This window comes from Callionymus lyra, chromosome 19, assembly GCF_982586985.1.
Source record: "Callionymus lyra chromosome 19, fCalLyr1.hap1.1, whole genome shotgun sequence".
Classification (NCBI taxonomy): Eukaryota; Metazoa; Chordata; class Actinopteri; order Syngnathiformes; family Callionymidae; genus Callionymus; species Callionymus lyra.
This window is the reverse complement of record NC_141836.1, coordinates 10,942,022-10,960,675: the sequence shown is the minus strand read 5'-3', so window position 1 is coordinate 10,960,675 and position 18,654 is coordinate 10,942,022. Positions and strand designations below refer to the sequence as shown.

The 18,654-nt window shown below is 34.9% G+C and overlaps 1 protein-coding gene across 1 annotated transcript; it reads left to right on the top strand.

Moving 5' to 3' along the window:
* The first annotated feature begins 760 nt into the window (after window positions 1-760).
* LOC148059475 (suppressor of tumorigenicity 14 protein homolog) lies at window positions 761-17,866 on the top strand. The gene is made up of 19 exons (XM_087782311.1): window positions 761-1,124; window positions 4,093-4,255; window positions 6,751-6,881; window positions 6,945-7,015; window positions 7,076-7,266; window positions 7,792-7,824; window positions 8,620-8,848; window positions 8,919-9,064; window positions 9,127-9,224; window positions 9,297-9,394; window positions 10,772-10,905; window positions 10,979-11,083; window positions 11,743-11,850; window positions 12,250-12,366; window positions 12,610-12,735; window positions 12,870-13,053; window positions 14,761-15,032; window positions 15,988-16,124; window positions 16,207-17,866. Exons 1-19 carry the CDS (start codon window positions 1,083-1,085, stop codon window positions 16,366-16,368), a joined length of 2,547 nt encoding a protein of 848 aa, XP_087638437.1. The 5' UTR covers window positions 761-1,082; the 3' UTR covers window positions 16,369-17,866.
* Window positions 17,867-18,654: the final 788 nt, after the last annotated feature.

Below are 18,654 nucleotides of genomic sequence, written 5' to 3'. Positions count from 1 at the left end.
ACACAAATTCATAAATAAACCTTTCAATATACAAATTATTGACTTCAGTTATTCAATAAAAACAAAATCAACCTTTCAATATATATATTATTGAATTAAAGTAAACAAAAATTATTCAATGTTTAAATAATCTTAATGATAATTGTTATTTTAATTGTTTTAATTAAGAGATCAAAAAATGTGAAATTAAACCATTCAATTCTTTGATGCTTCTTTATAGAACAAATATATATTTTTATCGGTTTCACCCATCATATGATTTCACAAGTAGTCCATTGTTATCCTATCTTGACGCAAGTAATAGTTTTCTACAGTCAGTCGACCTTTGACCCACATGTTTATATTGCCTGTGTTATTACGCTGCCTTGTCATTTCCAGCTTCAAACCACAGATCCAAGACAATTGAAGCAGATAAGAATCTGAAGACACGCCAGTGTTGATGGTGGGAGCTTCTCTTTGGTTTCCTCCAGTGAACAAAAAAAATAAATGTGAAACGCCGAAGTGAATAAAGGAGAAAACAGTATTAAAGCACAGAGGTGTATATTCCATTCCACTAATAAAGAAAAACAGAAACATCTACTTTGTCATGTTTTGTTGGTGAAACTTGTATTTATTTATTTCATTATTATGTTTTTGAAGTTATTTTGAGACAGGTGATGAATCGAAACAAGGTGACACATTCCCGTCATTCGATCTGATTTAAATAAGAATAGAAGCGCTCCTCTTCCGCGCTATGAATCATGGGAGTTACTCAGGTGTCACCCTCCTCCTCCTCAGAGTATCTGCTCCTTGGGCGCTGTTGCTTCTGTCTCTCTCTACTTCTAAACCTCGGATTGAAAGTACAATCTTTCAGGAATAATCTGCATTATCTACAGTTTTATTTTTAACAACCGGAAGTACCTCGAAACGTCGTAAATCTCTTGTTATTCGCGGACTCTTGCGCACCTGTCGTCGCCATGTCCCTGTAAATGGCAGGAAGTGGACGAGCCTCACCTGTGGAGCAACAGAGATAAGAAAGAGACGATATTACACTTTTTTTTTAAAAGAAAAGAAAGAGAAAGTGCTGGTTGTAAACGCTCGCCATGGACGCGCTGGACGCCGGTCAAAGGTTCAGTCCGAGACAGGTGAGTCTTTTGATGACGTCACCGCACAGGTACAGGTTTGTCGAGCTCGTGTAGAAACTAGTCAACAATGGGTGAAGAGTGGAAAATTCAACTGGACGTTTGTAATAATCGTTTGGATTGTGATCCATTATTGTGGAAGAAAGTCATAACCTTCGCGTATAGAAGAGATTTAAGTTTTTTTTTCTAAAACTGTTGGTTACCTTAAAATACTAAATTCAAGGATTAAAAAAAAACTATTTTTATTATTACAATTTTTTTAAAAATGGTGTGAATTACAAGTCAACATTTTCAAGCAAACTTATAATATTTCTTATTATTTTTATTTTCCTTCTGGGCTGATTTTGATCAGGTTTTTGACAATCAAATCGATAAACACTATAAAAATAATTGTATTAATATATAACCTAACAGGTATGATGCAGTTTCACTTTAAATAAATATAAAAATAACATGATTCAATTAACAATAATAACAATAATATGATAAGAAGATACAATACTATTTAATTTACTGTATTTTGTTTTATTTGTTTATTTTATCTGACAATTTAATGTAATTCCTCTTATTTTATTTCATTTATATTTATTCCACTTGTTTAATTCTGTACCTTTTATAACTATTGAAAATAAAAACTCTAAGTCTGAAATGATTAAGAAAATAGCAAGTTGGAGTAAAATGCAAAGAAGATGGTTAAAAAAAAGAGTTTAAAAAAAATATAATGAATCAAGTAATGCGTTCAAAAGTGTTTTTTTCACAAGGGAAAGACTCTTCCAAGCTTATCTTAGATCATTGAAATCATTTCAAGTAAAAACATGAATTTTATATTGATTTCTATGGACTAAATAATACAATTTTAACTGTTTTAAGTTGTAAATAAAATGAAATTATAATAGTGTAATAATCATCTTATAAACTTGCAAACGTGATGTTGAACGTATACAATAGTGATATTAAACATAATTGTGTCTTATCTCAATGACACTTGAACTAACATTGTTGTGGTTCCTCTGAGTGTATAGAAAAAGGTAGAACGGTGTGTCTGGAGCGACTGATCCCTCCGGGCTTAGGCTCAAGTTGAAGAAGTGAAAGCAGGAACGACTGCGAGGGTGTGTTTCCTTAAGACAGGGTTCAACACGCTGACTTGAGAGTTTCAGCCGAACGGCGACGAAATTCCAGTTGAGCTGCACCTTGTTGTCGCGCACACACATCGACACGCTGGTTCACTCGGATTAAATCTTGGCATCTCAACCATTTCTGTTGATGCATGAGTCATCATTTTATTGACTCAATTTAACTCCTGGTCGTGACGAGTCGTAACGACTTCATGGACTGTATGTTTGTAAAGTCAACAGAGTGAGAGTCAGCAGATACTTTTGATTGACATGAACTAGTCTGTAGGATTGTTGATACTTTATTATCTTCGACTCATTTCCTCGTCAGTTTACCAAACATTAACCAATGAAAAGGCAAGTCTGAGCATTGACGACAAAGACCATCGTGTTATTATCTATTAACAGCTACATTTATTTTATGATTTTGTAGAAAATATTTACTTCTTACTACTTTTATAAAACATGGACGGACATAAACATAATATTTATTTAATCAAACTGCAGTCATTAAGTCCTCTGCACTTAGAGTAACAATGAAAACCCATCGAGATCTAAGCGAGGACTGAGGACGAGAGGATGCAGTCGGCTGGAGTAGACACTACAAATGGGTACTGAAGTAGTCGAGCAGATTCGTTGGATCCTTTGGGTAGAGAGACAGAGTCCGGTCCGTGAAGTCAGGCAAAAAGGTTTATTAAGAAGTTACACAAGATGTATAACAACGAGAGGTGCGCAGAGCTCTGAGTTACGAGTGTGAACAAACGCACATATATTCTTACAAGGCCGTTATCTTACAAGGCCGTTGTCTGTCTACTGTTGCACACAAGTCCTTATAAGGTAACATTCAGCTGGTGTTATGTCTGACTAATGGGGTGAAAGTTACAGACAGAAGTTATTGACACGTTTCCTGAGTGTTCGGGCTTGACCTTTATTGAATAGAACACAGGATGAGAGGATACAGTCGACTGGAGTCGACGTTACAAACGGGTGTTAGAAGATGTAAATAGGGTTAATGTTCTTTTGTACGATACTGTATTGATATTCGATAGCAAAACCACAAGATTCAGGCCATGACTGAGGACGAGAGGATACAGTCGACTGGAGTAGACACCAGAAATAGGTGTTAGAAGATGTAAATAGGGTTAATGATCTTTTGTACGATACTGTATTGATATTCGATAGCAATACCACAAGATTCAGGCCATGACTGAGGACGAGAGGATACAGTCGACTTGAGTAGACACTACAAATGGGTACTAGAAGATGTCAATAGGGTTAATGTTCTTTTGTACGATACTGTATTGATATTCGAGAGCAATACCACAAGATTCAGGCCATGACTGAGGACGAGTATACAGTCGACTTGAGTAGACACTACAAATGGGTACTAGAAGATGTCAATAGGGTTAATGTTCTTTTGTACGATACTGTATTGATATTCGAGAGCAATACCACAAGATTCAGGCCATGACTGAGGACGAGAGGATACAGTCGATTGGAGTAGACACTACAAATGGGTACTAGAAGATGTCAATAGGGTTAATGGTCTTTGGTACGATACTGTTTTGATATTCGACTGCAATCCCACAAGATTCAGGTCGGACTGAGGACGAGAGGATACAGTTGACAACAGCGTCTTTTGAAGCTGATGTTTGGACATATTTTGGTTTCAAAACATATTAAAACAGTTACAACTTCATCAAGAGTCATGTGGTCTTTAAATTCTGACCAGAGTCAAGTTCTCGACAATACTACAAATTTATCCTTGTTACTACAGTATCGATACATATATATATCATATGGTGATACGTGACGTTTTGCCAACACAAACCCCATGTGTCTTCTGTCTCTCCTCACAGGACAGCGAGTGGGACACCACCCTCCAGTTCCTCCCGGCGTCGGACTCCAAGAAGCTGGAGAAGAAACCCGGCTTCAGGAGGAGGGTCGGGCTCGGCGTGGGTCTGGTCGTCGGAGCCGTGGTTCTGTCGCTGATAACGGGCCTGCTGGTCTGGCACTATCACTGTAAGAGCATCTGTTTACACACTGTGTCTCCCCTTTGTTCCATCAAAGTGTGCGTCCTCGTTTGAGGTGTAGTTAAGTGTGCGTATATTCCCGGGAAGAGTCAGGGATAATGAACGGGATTTGGTGAAGTTAGTATATAAAGCTGATACATGTGTATGAGATTATTTAATTTAAGTTTGTGTAACATTATTTTTAATTAACCTGTATTTATACATTTACTCAGGATTTTGAGAGCAATTTCAGTGAAGTTTACTCGAAAAATAAACCTGTAAACGATACATTTACACAGAATTTTAAGAGCAATTTCAGGAAAGTTTACTTGAAAAATAAATCTGTAAACGATACATTTACACAGGATTTCAAAAGCAATTTAAGTCAAGTTTACTTGAAAAATAAACGTGTAAACGATACATTTACACAGGATTTTAAGAGCAATTTCAGTCAATTTTACTCAAAAAATAAACATTTAAACGATACATTTACACAGGATTTTAAGAGCAATTTCAGGAAAGTTTACTCGAAAAATAAACCTGTAAACGATAAATTCACACAGGATTTTAAGAGCAATTTCAGGAAAGTTCACTCAAAAAACAAACCTGTAAACGATACATTTACACAGGATTTTAAGAGCAATTTTTAATCAAGTTTGCTCGAAAAATAAACCTGTAAACGATACATTTACACAGAATTTTAAGAGCAATTTCAGGAAAGTTTACTTGAAAAATAAACCTGTAAACGATACATTTACACAGGATTTCAAAAGCAATTTAAGTCAAGTTTACTTGAAAAATAAACCTGTAAACAATACATTTACACAGGATTTTAAGAGCAATTTCAGTCAATTTTACTCAGAAAATAAACCTTTAAACGATACATTTACACAGGATTTTAAGAGCAATTTCAGGAAAGTTCACTCGAAAAACAAACCTGTAAACGATACATTTACACAGGATTTTAAGAGCAATTTTTAATCAAGTTTGCTCGAAAAATAAACCTGTAAACGATACATTAACACAGGATTTTAAGAGCAATTTCAGGAAAGTTTACTTGAAAAATAAACCTGTAAACGATACATTTACACAGTATTTTAAGAGCAATTTAAGTGAAGTTTACTTGAAAAATAAACCTGTAAACTATACATTTACACAGAATTTTAAGAGCAATTTCAGGAAAGTTTACTTGAAAAATAAACCTGTAAATGATACATTTACACAGAATTTTAAGAGCAATTTCAGGAAAGTTTACTTGAAAAATAAACCTGTAAATGATACATTTACACAGGATATTAAGAGCAATTTCAGTCAATTTTACTCAAAAAATAAACCTTTAAACGATACATTTACACAGGATTTTAAGAGCAATTTCAGTGAAGTTTACTCGAAAAATAAACCTGTAAACGATACATTTACACAGGATTTTAAGAGCAATTTTTAATCAAGTTTACTCGAAAAATAAACCTGTAAACATTACATTTACACAGGATTTTAAGAGCAATTTCAGTAAAGTTTACTCGAAAAATAAACCTGTAAACGATACATTTACACAGGATTTTAAGAGCAATTTTTAATCAAGTTTACTCGAAAAATAAACCTGTAAACATTACATTTACACAGGATTTTAAGAGCAATTTCAGTAAAGTTTGCTCGAAAAATAAACCTGTAAACTATACATTTACACAGAATTTTAAGAGCAATTTCAGGAAAGTTTACTTGAAAAATAAACCTGTAAATGATACATTTACACAGGATTTTAAGAGCAATTTCAGTCAATTTTACTCAAAAAATAAACCTTTAAACGATACATTTACACAGGATTTTAAGAGCAATTTCAGTAAAGTTTACTCGAAAAATAAACCTGTAAACGATACATTTACACAGGATTTTAAGAGCAATTTCAGTAAAGTTTACTCGAAAAATAAACCTGTAAATGATACATTTACACAGAATTTTAATAGCAATTTAAATTCCTCATGGGCCACATTATATACTGTTTCTGTTGTGAGGGGCCGTAATCAAAAGTGAGGAGCGAGAGCCAAAAAATGATGGACTTTAATCAAAATAAAAATATTTAAAAAAAAAGCTAAATATGCCAATAATATATAAATATTATTTCAATATTCCCTAGAATTATTTTAAGGGGCAAGGAGTATAAACTAAAAAAACGGATAAAAAAAGTCCTTAACCCTGAAAGTTCTTTGTAAACCCTGGTATTATCTCAGGGTCAAGGTGACCCAAAGGCCCAAAAACAAATGTTCACCTTGACCCAGAATCAACACAAGGGATAAAACAAGTGTTTTTTCCCCCCCCCCAGGCCTCTGGGTCACCTTGACCCTTAGATAACACCAGGGTTAACAAAGTACTTAAGGAAGTTGTGTGTAGAGTTAATACAATAATAAATACAAAGTGTTGCCAATATCTGCTTATGTTTATGAGTTTACTTGTCGTTGGTTTTTGTCGATAATATTTGCTGTTCCGACCCTTATTTCCCACCATCAGTGCGGACCGATAACCGCGTGAAAAGGCTCTACATCGGCTCCATGGGCATCAGTAACCAACCCTTCCTGTCGGACTATGAAAATCCCAGAAGCCTTCAGTTCACCCAACTGGCGTCTCTGGTCAGAAAACAGGTGAGATGGAGATAATGTTCTTTCAGCTGATTCTAATAATGAAGATGCAATTTTTACTTTCAGCTGAAGCTGATTTACTCCAAGAACTCTGTGCTGACCAAGTACTTCAAGGACTCCACGATCCAGGCCTTCAGGTATAAACCGGGTTTTATTCTGAAGGGTTGAGTCTCTGACGTCTGATTCTATGGATGCAGTGAAGGTGCGGATGGCGAGGGCAGCGTCACGGCGTATTACCAGTCCATGTTCGAGATCCCCGTCACGCAGCAGGAGACTGTAGATGGCGCTATTGAGTCACTGGAGCCACCAGAAGGAAGTCAGAAGCAGCGACAAGGACGACTGATATTTCCTTCCAATGCACTCAAGGTCAACAGCGTCCTGTCCAGAGGTGAAACAAACATTAAAAATACATATATTATAGATATTTTCTCTCTTTTTTTGTTCTTCTATAGTTGCAGCGAATACTGTAGTATTTGCTACTAAAGCTTGACATTAAATGAGCAAATGGCAGAAGAATTATTGAAGATTTAAAATCAGTTAATGAAGATAAATCATGATGTTTTTTTCTGTAATTTTAAAAGACATTAGAAACACATATTTTCCATGTAGAAGTTTTGTGTAGATTAAAAAAAAAATTATATTTATTTCTATAGACTTAAAAAATAGATGTTTTAAGTTGGAACACAAATATTTGTGTTGCTAACTTTGGAATGTTAGGAAAATTGTAATACACAATATTTGTTAAGAGAAAGTTCCACATATTACTGCAATGAAATGTTGGATTTATTTATTTTTCTTACTTGATTATAAATAGTGGAGACATAGTATTCAGAGATAGTTTTTTATTTTTGTGTTGATTTAAAGCTGATAAAGTTTGTAATTGTTTGATTGTCTGTTTGATTCACGTCTGCAGCTATAGATCCACGCATGATGAAGTCGACTCTAGGTAAGAATGAACTGGTTTTCATGGCTGTTATTTATTTATGTTTCACATAAAGCACAGTAAACTACGGTGGCTTAGAAGTGCAGAAAATCTCTGAAATCAAATAACAATTTTAGGATTTTCTTTAAATTTGTTTTATTGTTTTTCAATTTGTAGGAAGGAAATAACAATTTTGTTTCAGAGTTTTTTTTAATTTGTTGAGGAAATTGTATATCTGTTTCAGAGTTTGTAAATGTGTTTCAGGAAATTGTAAATTTTGAAAACAGTTTCTAATTCTGTTTCAGGTAATTGTAAAAATCTGAAAATTGTGATTTTTCTCTCACGTTCTTAATTTGTTTCAGTTTATTTTATTTCAAAGTTTCTAATTTTGTCTCAGAAAATGATAAAAATATGTTTCAGGTTATTTTATTTTATTTTATTTCAGCGCCTTCTAAATTTATTTTAGATAATTATAACTTTGTTTAAGGAAAATACATTTTTTTCAGTTTTTTCAATTTGTATCAGTAAATTTAAATATTTTTTAAAATTTGTTTCAGGAAATTATAATTTAATTCCAAGTCATTGTGATTTTGGTTCATAGTTTGTTTATTTTTTTCTGAAAATGTCTTATTTTTTTTTACATTTCATTAAATATTATTTTGTTTTAATTTCTAAATTTCTTTAAAGAAAATTATCATTTTGTGTCAGGAAATTGTAATTTAGGTTCTGAGTTTGTAAACTTTGGCCACCGTACTAAACCCTTCAACAAGACGGTCAAACATGTCCAACATCTCTTGATAAAGTTTTCATCATCTTCAGACAAGAACAGCTTCAACATCCATGTGAGCAAACCTGGACTCATCAAGTCGCCAGGATTCCCCGACTCGTCCTACCTGCCCAACACCTACCTGCAGTGGAGGCTGCGGGCCGACCCGGGCCACAGGGTCCGGCTGGAGTTCCACACCCTGATCCTGGACGAGGACTGCCAGCAGGACTTCATCAAAATATACGACACCCTGGCGCCGATCGAGAAGCAACTGATGACGGAGTGAGACTTCGAAGGTTTTTTTTTTTAAAATACGGTGTGAACGTGGGCTTGAACTTTGACCTCTTCCCAGACTGTGCGGCTTCCCTCACGACTCGCTGAGCTTCCTGTCGTCCGGGAACGTCATGCTGGTGACGCTGATCACCAACGAGGAGAAGAACTTTCCCGGATTCAGAGCAAACTACTCGCAGATCCCTTTAAAGAAAGAAGGCGTCAAAGGTAGGATTAGTTTGTGTTGCAGATTATTGTGTATTTAAAAAAAAATAAACTTTAATCTCCAGAGTGTGGCGGAGCGCTGACGAAGGAAAAAGGCTCGTTCTCGTCGCCCTTTTTCCCCGCGAACTACCCTCCAAGAACCGAGTGTGTCTGGGAGATCAAGGTGGATAGTTCAAGTTACACAACATGTAAACAACATCTGACCAAAGTTGTGCGTTTGTTGTCGTCGTCTCAGGCCTCGAAGGACAAGTTTCTGAAAGTTCAGTTCGGCAAGTTTTACGTCGGGAACGACGGTGAGAAGTGCGACGATTACGTGGACGTGGACAATCAAAGGTGAGGATATTTCACTTTGGATAATGATTTTTTGGGGAATATATGGATCATTTTATGCAATAAAACCTAAACTAGCATCAATTATACTTTATGGCACATGGCCCGAGGGCCAAATTTTGGTTTGCCAAGTCATAATATGTGGCCATTCGGATAGTTTCAAAATCAGAGAAGATTAATATTCATGTAGCTTTGGTGATTTATAAAGATGCTGATGTTTAAGTTAAGAAACAGAGATTTTGGACGACAACAACTACACAAATACTTCCAATCAGATCAAAACTGATCTTGAATGAAGGAATTTTATGTGTTTGATGTTGAACAAACTGGGAGAAAATTAGGAATTATAGAGTCTCTGTGAATAAAAAGCCAACATCTCGATGAGACTCATAACTTCTGTTTGGTAAATATATATTATTTTCAGTCTGAGACTAAGTCTGCTAAAAGATTAACTCACCATCAGGAGCAATCAGGGGTTAAGCCTCTTGCTTCATGACACAATCATCTCTGGAGCTGGGATTGAAGCAGCATCTTCTTAGACCCCCGGTTCATAGTACCTCAGTATTTACCACATATAGTCATGTATTAGTGTGAATTGGTGACTATATGGTTTGGTTAAATGTTATAAAAATACAAGTATAAAAAAAGTTTATAATGATACGTACAAATAAAAACTCTTATTTATCATTTATAATTTGTTTAAGGACATTTTTATTTTGTTTTAAAGTTTCTTAAATAGTTTTCAGGAAATTTATAAAAATGTTTCTAGAGAATTTGTTATTTTGTGTAAGAGTTTTCAAAAAAAAAAAATCCAGAAATTGTATTAGAAAATGTTTGTAAATTAGTTCAACATTATTGTAATTTTGTTTCAGAGTTACCTTATTTATTTTAGAAAATTGTATATTGTTTCAGAATTTTTAATTATCTTAAATAGTTTGTTATTTCATTTCAGGAAATGATAGTTTCTTAAATTGTAAAATGTTTGTAAATTCGTTTCAGGTCATTGTAATTTTGTTGGTAAACTTTTTTTTTTTTTAATTATAATTTTGTTTCATTGTTGTAAATTGTTTTCAGGAAATTGTATAAAATGTTGGTAATTGTGTTACCAAATGTATTTATGAAATTATAGATAGTTTCAGAGTTTGTTATTATGCTAAAGAGTTTGAAACAAAATTTTAATTAACTGAAATTAAAATTACAGAGTTTGTAATTATATTTTGCACTTCTCGGCAAACATACTAAACCAAAAGTACTATAACATTAAATGTGGTTTTGTTTTTGCTTACGGAATGTAAGTCAAAATAGAAAGACATTCTCGAAGATAACTATTAAAATTTGTATATTTGGAATCAAACCTTGAATATGAACTGTTTCTTCCAGGCTGTGTGGCAGTAAACTCAAAAGCTCAGTGATCACCACCAAGAGCAACACGATGACTATCAAGTTTAAATCCGACTCTTCGCACGTGGACCAGGGATTCACCGCCGAGTACGAAGCCTTCGTCCCCACCAACCGTGAGTTGAATCTGTTTTTCTGAGACTTTTTTTATTTTGTGATCCTGACGGCCGTGTTTTTCCCTGCGAGCAGCTTGTCCCGGAAGATTCCAGTGCTTCAACAATCTCTGCATCAACAAGACGTTGCACTGCGACGGCTATGACGACTGTGGAGACGCCAGCGACGAGAAGAACTGCAGTGAGTGTGAACCTCCTTCTCTCGAAAGGTTTCCTTATATAAAATAAAAGAACAAATATGAAATGAGCAACAATTGTTTTTTAATTTAGGTTTTTGGCCGGGGGCCAGATAGGGCCGTTTGATTGTCTTCTCGTGGCCCACATATGGACATCGTAAAAATATAAAACTGACGTAGCTAACTTTTTTTTTTTTTTAATAACTACGTATTATTACTTCAACTGTATTTATAATTATTTTTTTCTTGACCTGTTTGAGTATTTTTTTTAAACTCAAAATTAAAAGAAACAATTCTGGACTATTTAGAACTAAAGATTGATAGGGTGTAAAGTTGTGTCCATCATTTATGATTTATATTGAGGACATTTGTATATAATAAATATTAATTAAATAATATACAATTACATTTGTTAGCTGGGATAAATCACATCCATTTGGTTCACCCACTATATTTTTATTTATTATTTTTATTACACTTTTTTCTTTTTCTCTCAAATGCCCTTCAATATTGTCATTTTAATCGGCCACGTAAAAATATTTTTTAAGGAATTTAGTAGTAACATTCTCACTTAACCTGAGAATGTTTTGCTGATTCTTTATATTTTATAGCATTATATATTTTTTATTTTTTTTCTAAAAAGGGTCTTTCTTTTCTTTCCCAGAATGCAACGCTACTCAGATCACGTGCAAAAATGGCCGCTGTCTTCCCAAGTTCTGGGAGTGCGACAGCTTCAACGACTGTGGAGACAACACGGATGAAGAAACATGCAGTAAGACTCGACTTAAAATGACACGTCATTTGATGGAAATGAAATGTGGCTAAAGATGAATGTTGTGATCCATGAAGATGCTAAATTGAGATCGGAAACGGATATTTATTGATTCAATTTTAAGGAAACTTTAACAAGAACCTTGTTGTGGCAATACAGTAATTTATGCTTTATTTTTTTATATGTATTTTTATCATATTATTCAACAAACAAAAAGTACACTTATTCTGGTGATTTGTGTAATTAATAATATCTAAGAGCAACCAGCTAGTGTCTCTCACGGAAGTTTTGCCATGTATCTTCTATGTATTTACATCATGTTTAACACAACCAGTATCATAAATTTGACCAAATAAAATCTCAAATTGTACCTTCTTTTTTTTTTCCCTCCACTTCTAGTGAAATGTAAACCGGGTGAGTTCCTCTGCCGGAACGGTCGCTGCATCCCTGACAAGCTGAAGTGTAACGGAAAAGACGAGTGTTCGGATGGATCTGACGAGTCCCAATGTGAAAGATGTGAGAAAAAAACCCAATAGTTTGGCTCTTAAATACAGTGAAAACCCTGTTATTTAATCACAAAAGTCATCTCCTGATGGGCGTAGGCTGCGACGCAAAGGGTCCCGGCTCACCATTAGGGGGCAATCAGGGGTTATCCCTCTTGTTTCAAGACACAATCGACCACTCTACTGTCTGGACTATGTCATGCATGCATTCAAAAAAACGTGTTGCGATCACGATGTTTCGTTTTATCGCCGTCAGCTCTGACGTTACCGAAATGTTCCGAGTTCACCTTCCGCTGCAAGAGCGGCAGCTGCATCAGCAAACTGAACCCAGAGTGCGACGGGGAGTCGGACTGCGAGGACGGCTCGGATGAAGAAAACTGCCGTGAGTTACGACGCATTAAAACGATACCGAAGAGCTCAACGTGTTTAAAAATAAGCAGCTTCTGGCTAATTCTGACGGTGAGTCGACCCTGATTCGAGATTCAAACTCATAATGTGTTTTTTTTTTTTTTCCAGAATGTGGGACGAGGCCGTACCGAAGCTCCCGGATCGTGGGCGGTCAAACGTCCCGGGTGGGAGAGTGGCCCTGGCAGGTCAGCCTCCATGTGAAGGGCACGGGTCACGTCTGTGGGGGATCAGTGCTGGACCGCCGCTGGGTGGTGACCGCCGCCCACTGTGTTCAGGACAACGGCGAAATGAAGTGAGAGCTTTTTTTATTTCTGCTGCCCGAGCAAACGTGTTTGTGACTATTCTATCAGATATTCCATTTATTATCGGATTCGACTTTCTACTGACGTGTTTCACACAATGTTTTATGTGTGGAATGTTCATTTCTACCTCAGGTTGTCGGTTCTGATGCACAGAATTTGAAACAATACCTTTCTTGTCTGCATGGAATGTTGTAATTCAGGTTGTTTTGTCAATACAGAGCAACAAGGAAACACGTCGTGTACCAGAACATTTGTCTTCTACTCAGGAATATCTTTGACTTGAAAAATATTTGACTTTGACTTGAATGAATTTAAAAACGTTTAATGGCTTTACTTCCTGTTATTTATTTTACTTTTAACATATGTGTTGTCTTGAACTCTCCAGTCATCAAATATGTAGTTTGTTAAATAATTATATTGTTTATTTAATGAGTGTAAATTCTTTGTTTTCTCTAGTAAATAAAAAAAATGAACAGTGGGTTTACACTAAAAATAGTGTCTATTAGGTCTGTGTATTGGTAAGAATCTGGGGATACGATATGTATCATGATACAGTGACAATTACATGATCATTTGTGATACTGTAGGATATATTTGTAGTATTGCCGAGTACTTGACTCTGGTGTTGCAGAATTTACAGACCACATGACTCTTGATGAAGTCGTAATTGCTTTTGAAACCATAATATGTCCAAACATCAGCTTTGAAAGTTGCTTGAGTCGACTGTATCCTCTTGTCCCCAGTCGGGAACTCAAGGGATTTCATTAGATTCAGAGCATAATGACTGCTGCCATCTGGCAAATGGAAGTTTAATTGCACCACATAAAGGAACAAATTTCATTAATATTTGCAAGTAACTTGTTAATTACATTAAAAAAAAAAGTTTTATTTTATACACACTTTATTGAAATTTAAACCATAAAATATTTAACTGCTTTCATTTGTCTTAAAACCAAAATGTATCCAAACATCAGCTGTAAAAGCTGCTGGAGTCTACTGTCTCCTCTCGTACTCAGTCATCGCCTGGATCTTGCAGAATTGCATTGTTTCCTTAGCTGTACATGAGGTAGTGACTGCTCCCATCTAGCGGCCGGATGATGAATTGCAACACTCAAATGAACAAATGTGGTAAATGTTTAATTGTTATTAAAATATATATATATATATTAAATACTATTTAAGTGTATCATTTCTTTCTTATAACCCTAGTGATTTAGAAAAGAACCAACGTTTTATGAAAATGCAATTGCAAGTACACAATGCAAGTAAAATATTATTTGAAAGCTGTTGAATATCGATTTAGTATTATTTAAGTATCGATTTTTCTTGCACCCCTTGTCTATATATACGCCTATACTCGCACTGCTGAGGTATTGCTTGGCTGCCTTTTGACTCTTTCGCTTCTCTTCTCATAATGAAGTACAAGGAATAATAATCCTCTAGAAAACTCTTGTGTACTCGTGCTGATTCAATATTAACCACAGGTGAGCGCCAGGTGTGTTTGTTCACGAGCCGAGGGGGCGCCGTTTGTGTTTGTCCATCTCTACAATCTTTGCTTGGCTTACACAGCCTGTATCTTGGGAAGTGTTTATCATGTATAATTCAAGTTAAAGGCTCATCCCAATGTTTCTATTTTGTGTTGAGTTGTGTGGTTTGCTCATGGACTCTCTAATGTATTTACTCTGGTCTGCTGACAGGTATTCCCAGGCGGGCGTGTGGGAGGTGATGCTGGGTCTGCACACTCAGAGTCTGACCAGCGAGTGGACGGTGAAGAGGAACCTGAGGAGGATCGTGGCGCACCCCAACTACAACCCGTTGACCTTCGACTACGACATCGCCCTGATGGAGCTGGACGCCAACGTCACCCTCAACCAGTACATCTGGCCCATCTGCCTGTCCTCGGCCACGCACCACTTCCCGGCCGGTCAGGAGGCCTGGATCACGGGCTGGGGGGCCACACGAGAAGGAGGTGAGGGAAAGACCTTAAAATGAAGGGAACCCTAAAGAAGTTTGGAAAAAATATTGATACACTCGTACACATATTTTTTGTCATGATACTTTATTGATTTTAAACAGCACTGTATCAATATTTAAATATAAATATATATATATATATTATATATATTGTCTTTCAAATCATATATTATTTATATTATAGATTGTAATGGTTTATATTTCAATATAAAATGTGTTCAAAATAATATATTTTTTGACAATTGTTGAGATAAGTGGTATGAGAAAATATTGATACCCCGATGTATTGTGATATTTGTTTTCACGATACAGTATCTATGTTCAAGAGCATTTTATCGATATTTAAATACATGTTTTGGCTTTCAAATCATCATTTCATAGATTTTTAATGGTTTCACGATACTGTATCAATTTATTTTTTTTGCTTTCAAATATATTTTTTAAAATCATAGTTCTTTAATGCTTAATATATTTCAATAAGGTGTGTGTGACAAAATATATATATATACTATAAATATATATATTAAATTAACATTTATTAAAATATTTTAATGAACATTTTTGTGTTGCAATTGAACAAACCCGCCACTAAATGGCAGCATTTATTAAGTCATCCGCATGTAAAGGAACAATGAGATCGAGGACAGTCGGTGACTGAGGACGAGAGGATACAGTCGACTCCAGCAGCTTTTAAAGCTGATGTTTGGACATATTTTGATTTCAAAACGAATGAAAGCAGTTACGACTTCATCAAGAGTCATGTGGTCTGTAAATACTGCAACACCAGAGTCGAGTACTCAACAATACTACAAATATATACTTGTTACTACAGTATCACAATATATAGTACCGTTGCCCCTGTATCGTGATATGTATCGTATCCCCAGATTCTTGATGAATGTATCTTTTGTGATGTCATGTTCATGGACAAATGTTCCCGGTGTCGTCAGGTTCCGTGTCGAGGTCCCTGCAGAAGGCCGAAGTCCGGATGATCAACATGACCGTTTGTGCCAGTCTCATGAGCGACGTGGTCACGAGCAGGATGTTGTGCGCCGGGGTCCTCAAGGGTGGCGTAGACGCCTGTCAGGTGACTACAAATATTTGTATATATTAAAAAATCAATCCACTTTTTTGTAGCTCAATGTAACCACCGTTTTTTATTTTTTAAGGGGGACTCAGGTGGTCCACTGTCTGTCACTAACCCGTCCGGGCGGGCGGTTCTGGCCGGTGTGGTAAGCTGGGGCGACGGTTGCGGTCGCAGGAACAAACCCGGGATCTACACTCGTGTTTCGCATTTTCGCAGCTGGATCAAAAGTGTTTCTGGAGTGTAGCTGGAATAACAACAGAACATTTCCGACAATCTGAACTGAATACAATCAAAAACGTTGAGGCTCATCTTAGCTTAGTCGCTCCTCCCGTTCTTTTTTCCTTGAATGTAAGTCCATGCTCTCATGTTGAACTGTTACAAACTATACCTCAAACCAGGGCGAGCAGATAAACATGTATTTTAGTCACTTTTTAGGAATTAGAGAAATTCATAATTAGAAGTAGAAACAAAGATTGTTTTAACATGTTTTGTGTGGCTTTTAAACTACTTTGTTGTTGTCAGGAGAACCTCAGGGATCTATGCTTGGGCCTCTATGCTTGTATTCTTTATACTCGTTTTGCCTTTTGAGCAGTCAAGGAATACGAAATATTCCTTTATTTGTGCCACAGTGGGGACATTTGTGTTGCTAGGAAAAACAAATACTACACATACATATACTTTAGATGAAATATAGAGTCTATATATTACACAAATAATAATAATATAAAAACGATAATAAATGCAATAATGTTAAACCTAACAATAATATAATTATCATTAATTATAATTTTATAATAAGGTTTTTCCTTTAGAAAACAGGAAACATACTTTGGAATGTGTTCATACTTTGTTAGTTTTTCAGTTTAATGCTTTACATCCTAAAGCAAATTTATTTATTTGTATATACAAATATTATTTTTTTTAATGTGGGTTTTCTCTGTGGTGTTTTATGTGTGAGGCAACACTGATGATTAAGAAACTAGAAAGTTGTCAACAAAAACAAACAATTCTATATGACAACCATTGTAAATATGACACTTAAATTGAATGTTTTTGCTTCTTTTTAACACTTGGATGAAATGATTTTGCTGTATGTGATGTTTGTGTTTTCAATTTAAGTTATTCCGGATCAAAATAAACAATTTTTAATTAATGTTATTTGCAGTTGAAGCGTCATAGTGATGGGTTTCTTAATTGTGTGCAGACATCGCCCTCTTGTGGATAAAAAGTAAATAAATGACATCTTTTGTTATCATTTTAATACTATCTGGTTGTTTTTTTTAGTTTTTGGTTGTTTGTCCAGAAGGTGTATGTATCATTATGACTCCTTATTAGTATTGAGAGTTGTAGGTTGTCTGGGAATAACTATGGTAACTAATGATGGAACTTCATGAGTTCCAGGAGGAACAACAGCGCCACCAACCCTCAGACTCCAGAGTCTCGTTGAGTCGCTGCTGCTCATCTTTATTCATCAGAAGGGAAATTAAAAGCAACATACAGATAATGACGAGCGTGAGGAGAGACTGTAATAAAAATAAAATAAAGTTTCTTCATGTGTGTTGAATGACTATAGAGACGCAGGAGGATTCATTCATGTCTGGCATTGAGGCGGAATATCAGGGCCATTATAAATTGAATGGTTGAATTTAACATTGCATTTTGAAAGTTTAATTTATTTATTTCGTTATTTTAAGAATCGCTTCAATTCAATAATTGAACGTTTACATTTATTAAGTTTTTAATCATTTAATTAAAAAATGTATCTTTAAATTTAATATTTTTTAATTAAAAGAAAAACCCACAGATTTTACAAATGCCAACATTTGAAAGTGAAATTGTATTGAATATTTTGCTGTGGAAATTCTTTTGAGAATGTATTATTCTTTTGTCATTCAATTAAATAATTTGTATATTAAAAAGTTGAATTTGTTTTTAATAACCTAATTTCGACCGTTGTGTTGTCTCTGGGTCGAGGTGAAGAAAATATATGAGGTATCACTTGTGTTGCTTCTGGGTCACCGGGTCACCTTGACCCACGAGGGTTAAAAAGAAAATCGAGTCATTTTAGCTATTTTATATATATATATATATATATATACATGTAGTTTAATATTGTAAATATTATATATAATATAATAATAATTATATATATAATTCAAGAATAATCTTTCTAAATTCAATATTTTTTTTATTATTTATCGCCTTTTAATTCAGAATTGTCAGATGTATATGGCATTCTAAAAGTTACAAATTAATAAATATTTATTTTATTGAAATTATTGTAGTTAGAATAACAAACTCTGTGTAGCAGAGTGTTCATTTTGAATACTTTATTTGAATTAAAAAAGAAGAAATAAAAGTTTTGAGAAGAAATGTAATAAAAACCCTTCATAAGTTTCAACTTTAATATTCAATCATTCCAAATTGTTTTTGCCGTTTTATTGTTTAGAAAAAGTGATTTTGAAAAGTATTCTTATTTTTACACTTCTTTTCAGCATATTTCATCACGTTAATTCCTTTGTCTCTCCTG

Excerpts from the sequence above, each read along its gene's own strand:
- LOC148059475 (XM_087782311.1), top strand. The coding sequence starts at position 1,083 with ATGGACGCGCTGGACGCCGGTCAAAGGTTCAGTCCGAGACAG. Across the intron at positions 10,906-10,978 it reads AGCCTTCGTCCCCACCAACC|CTTGTCCCGGAAGATTCCAG; the intron begins GTGAGTTGAATC and ends CCCTGCGAGCAG. Across the intron at positions 11,851-12,249 it reads CACGGATGAAGAAACATGCA|TGAAATGTAAACCGGGTGAG; the intron begins GTAAGACTCGAC and ends CTCCACTTCTAG.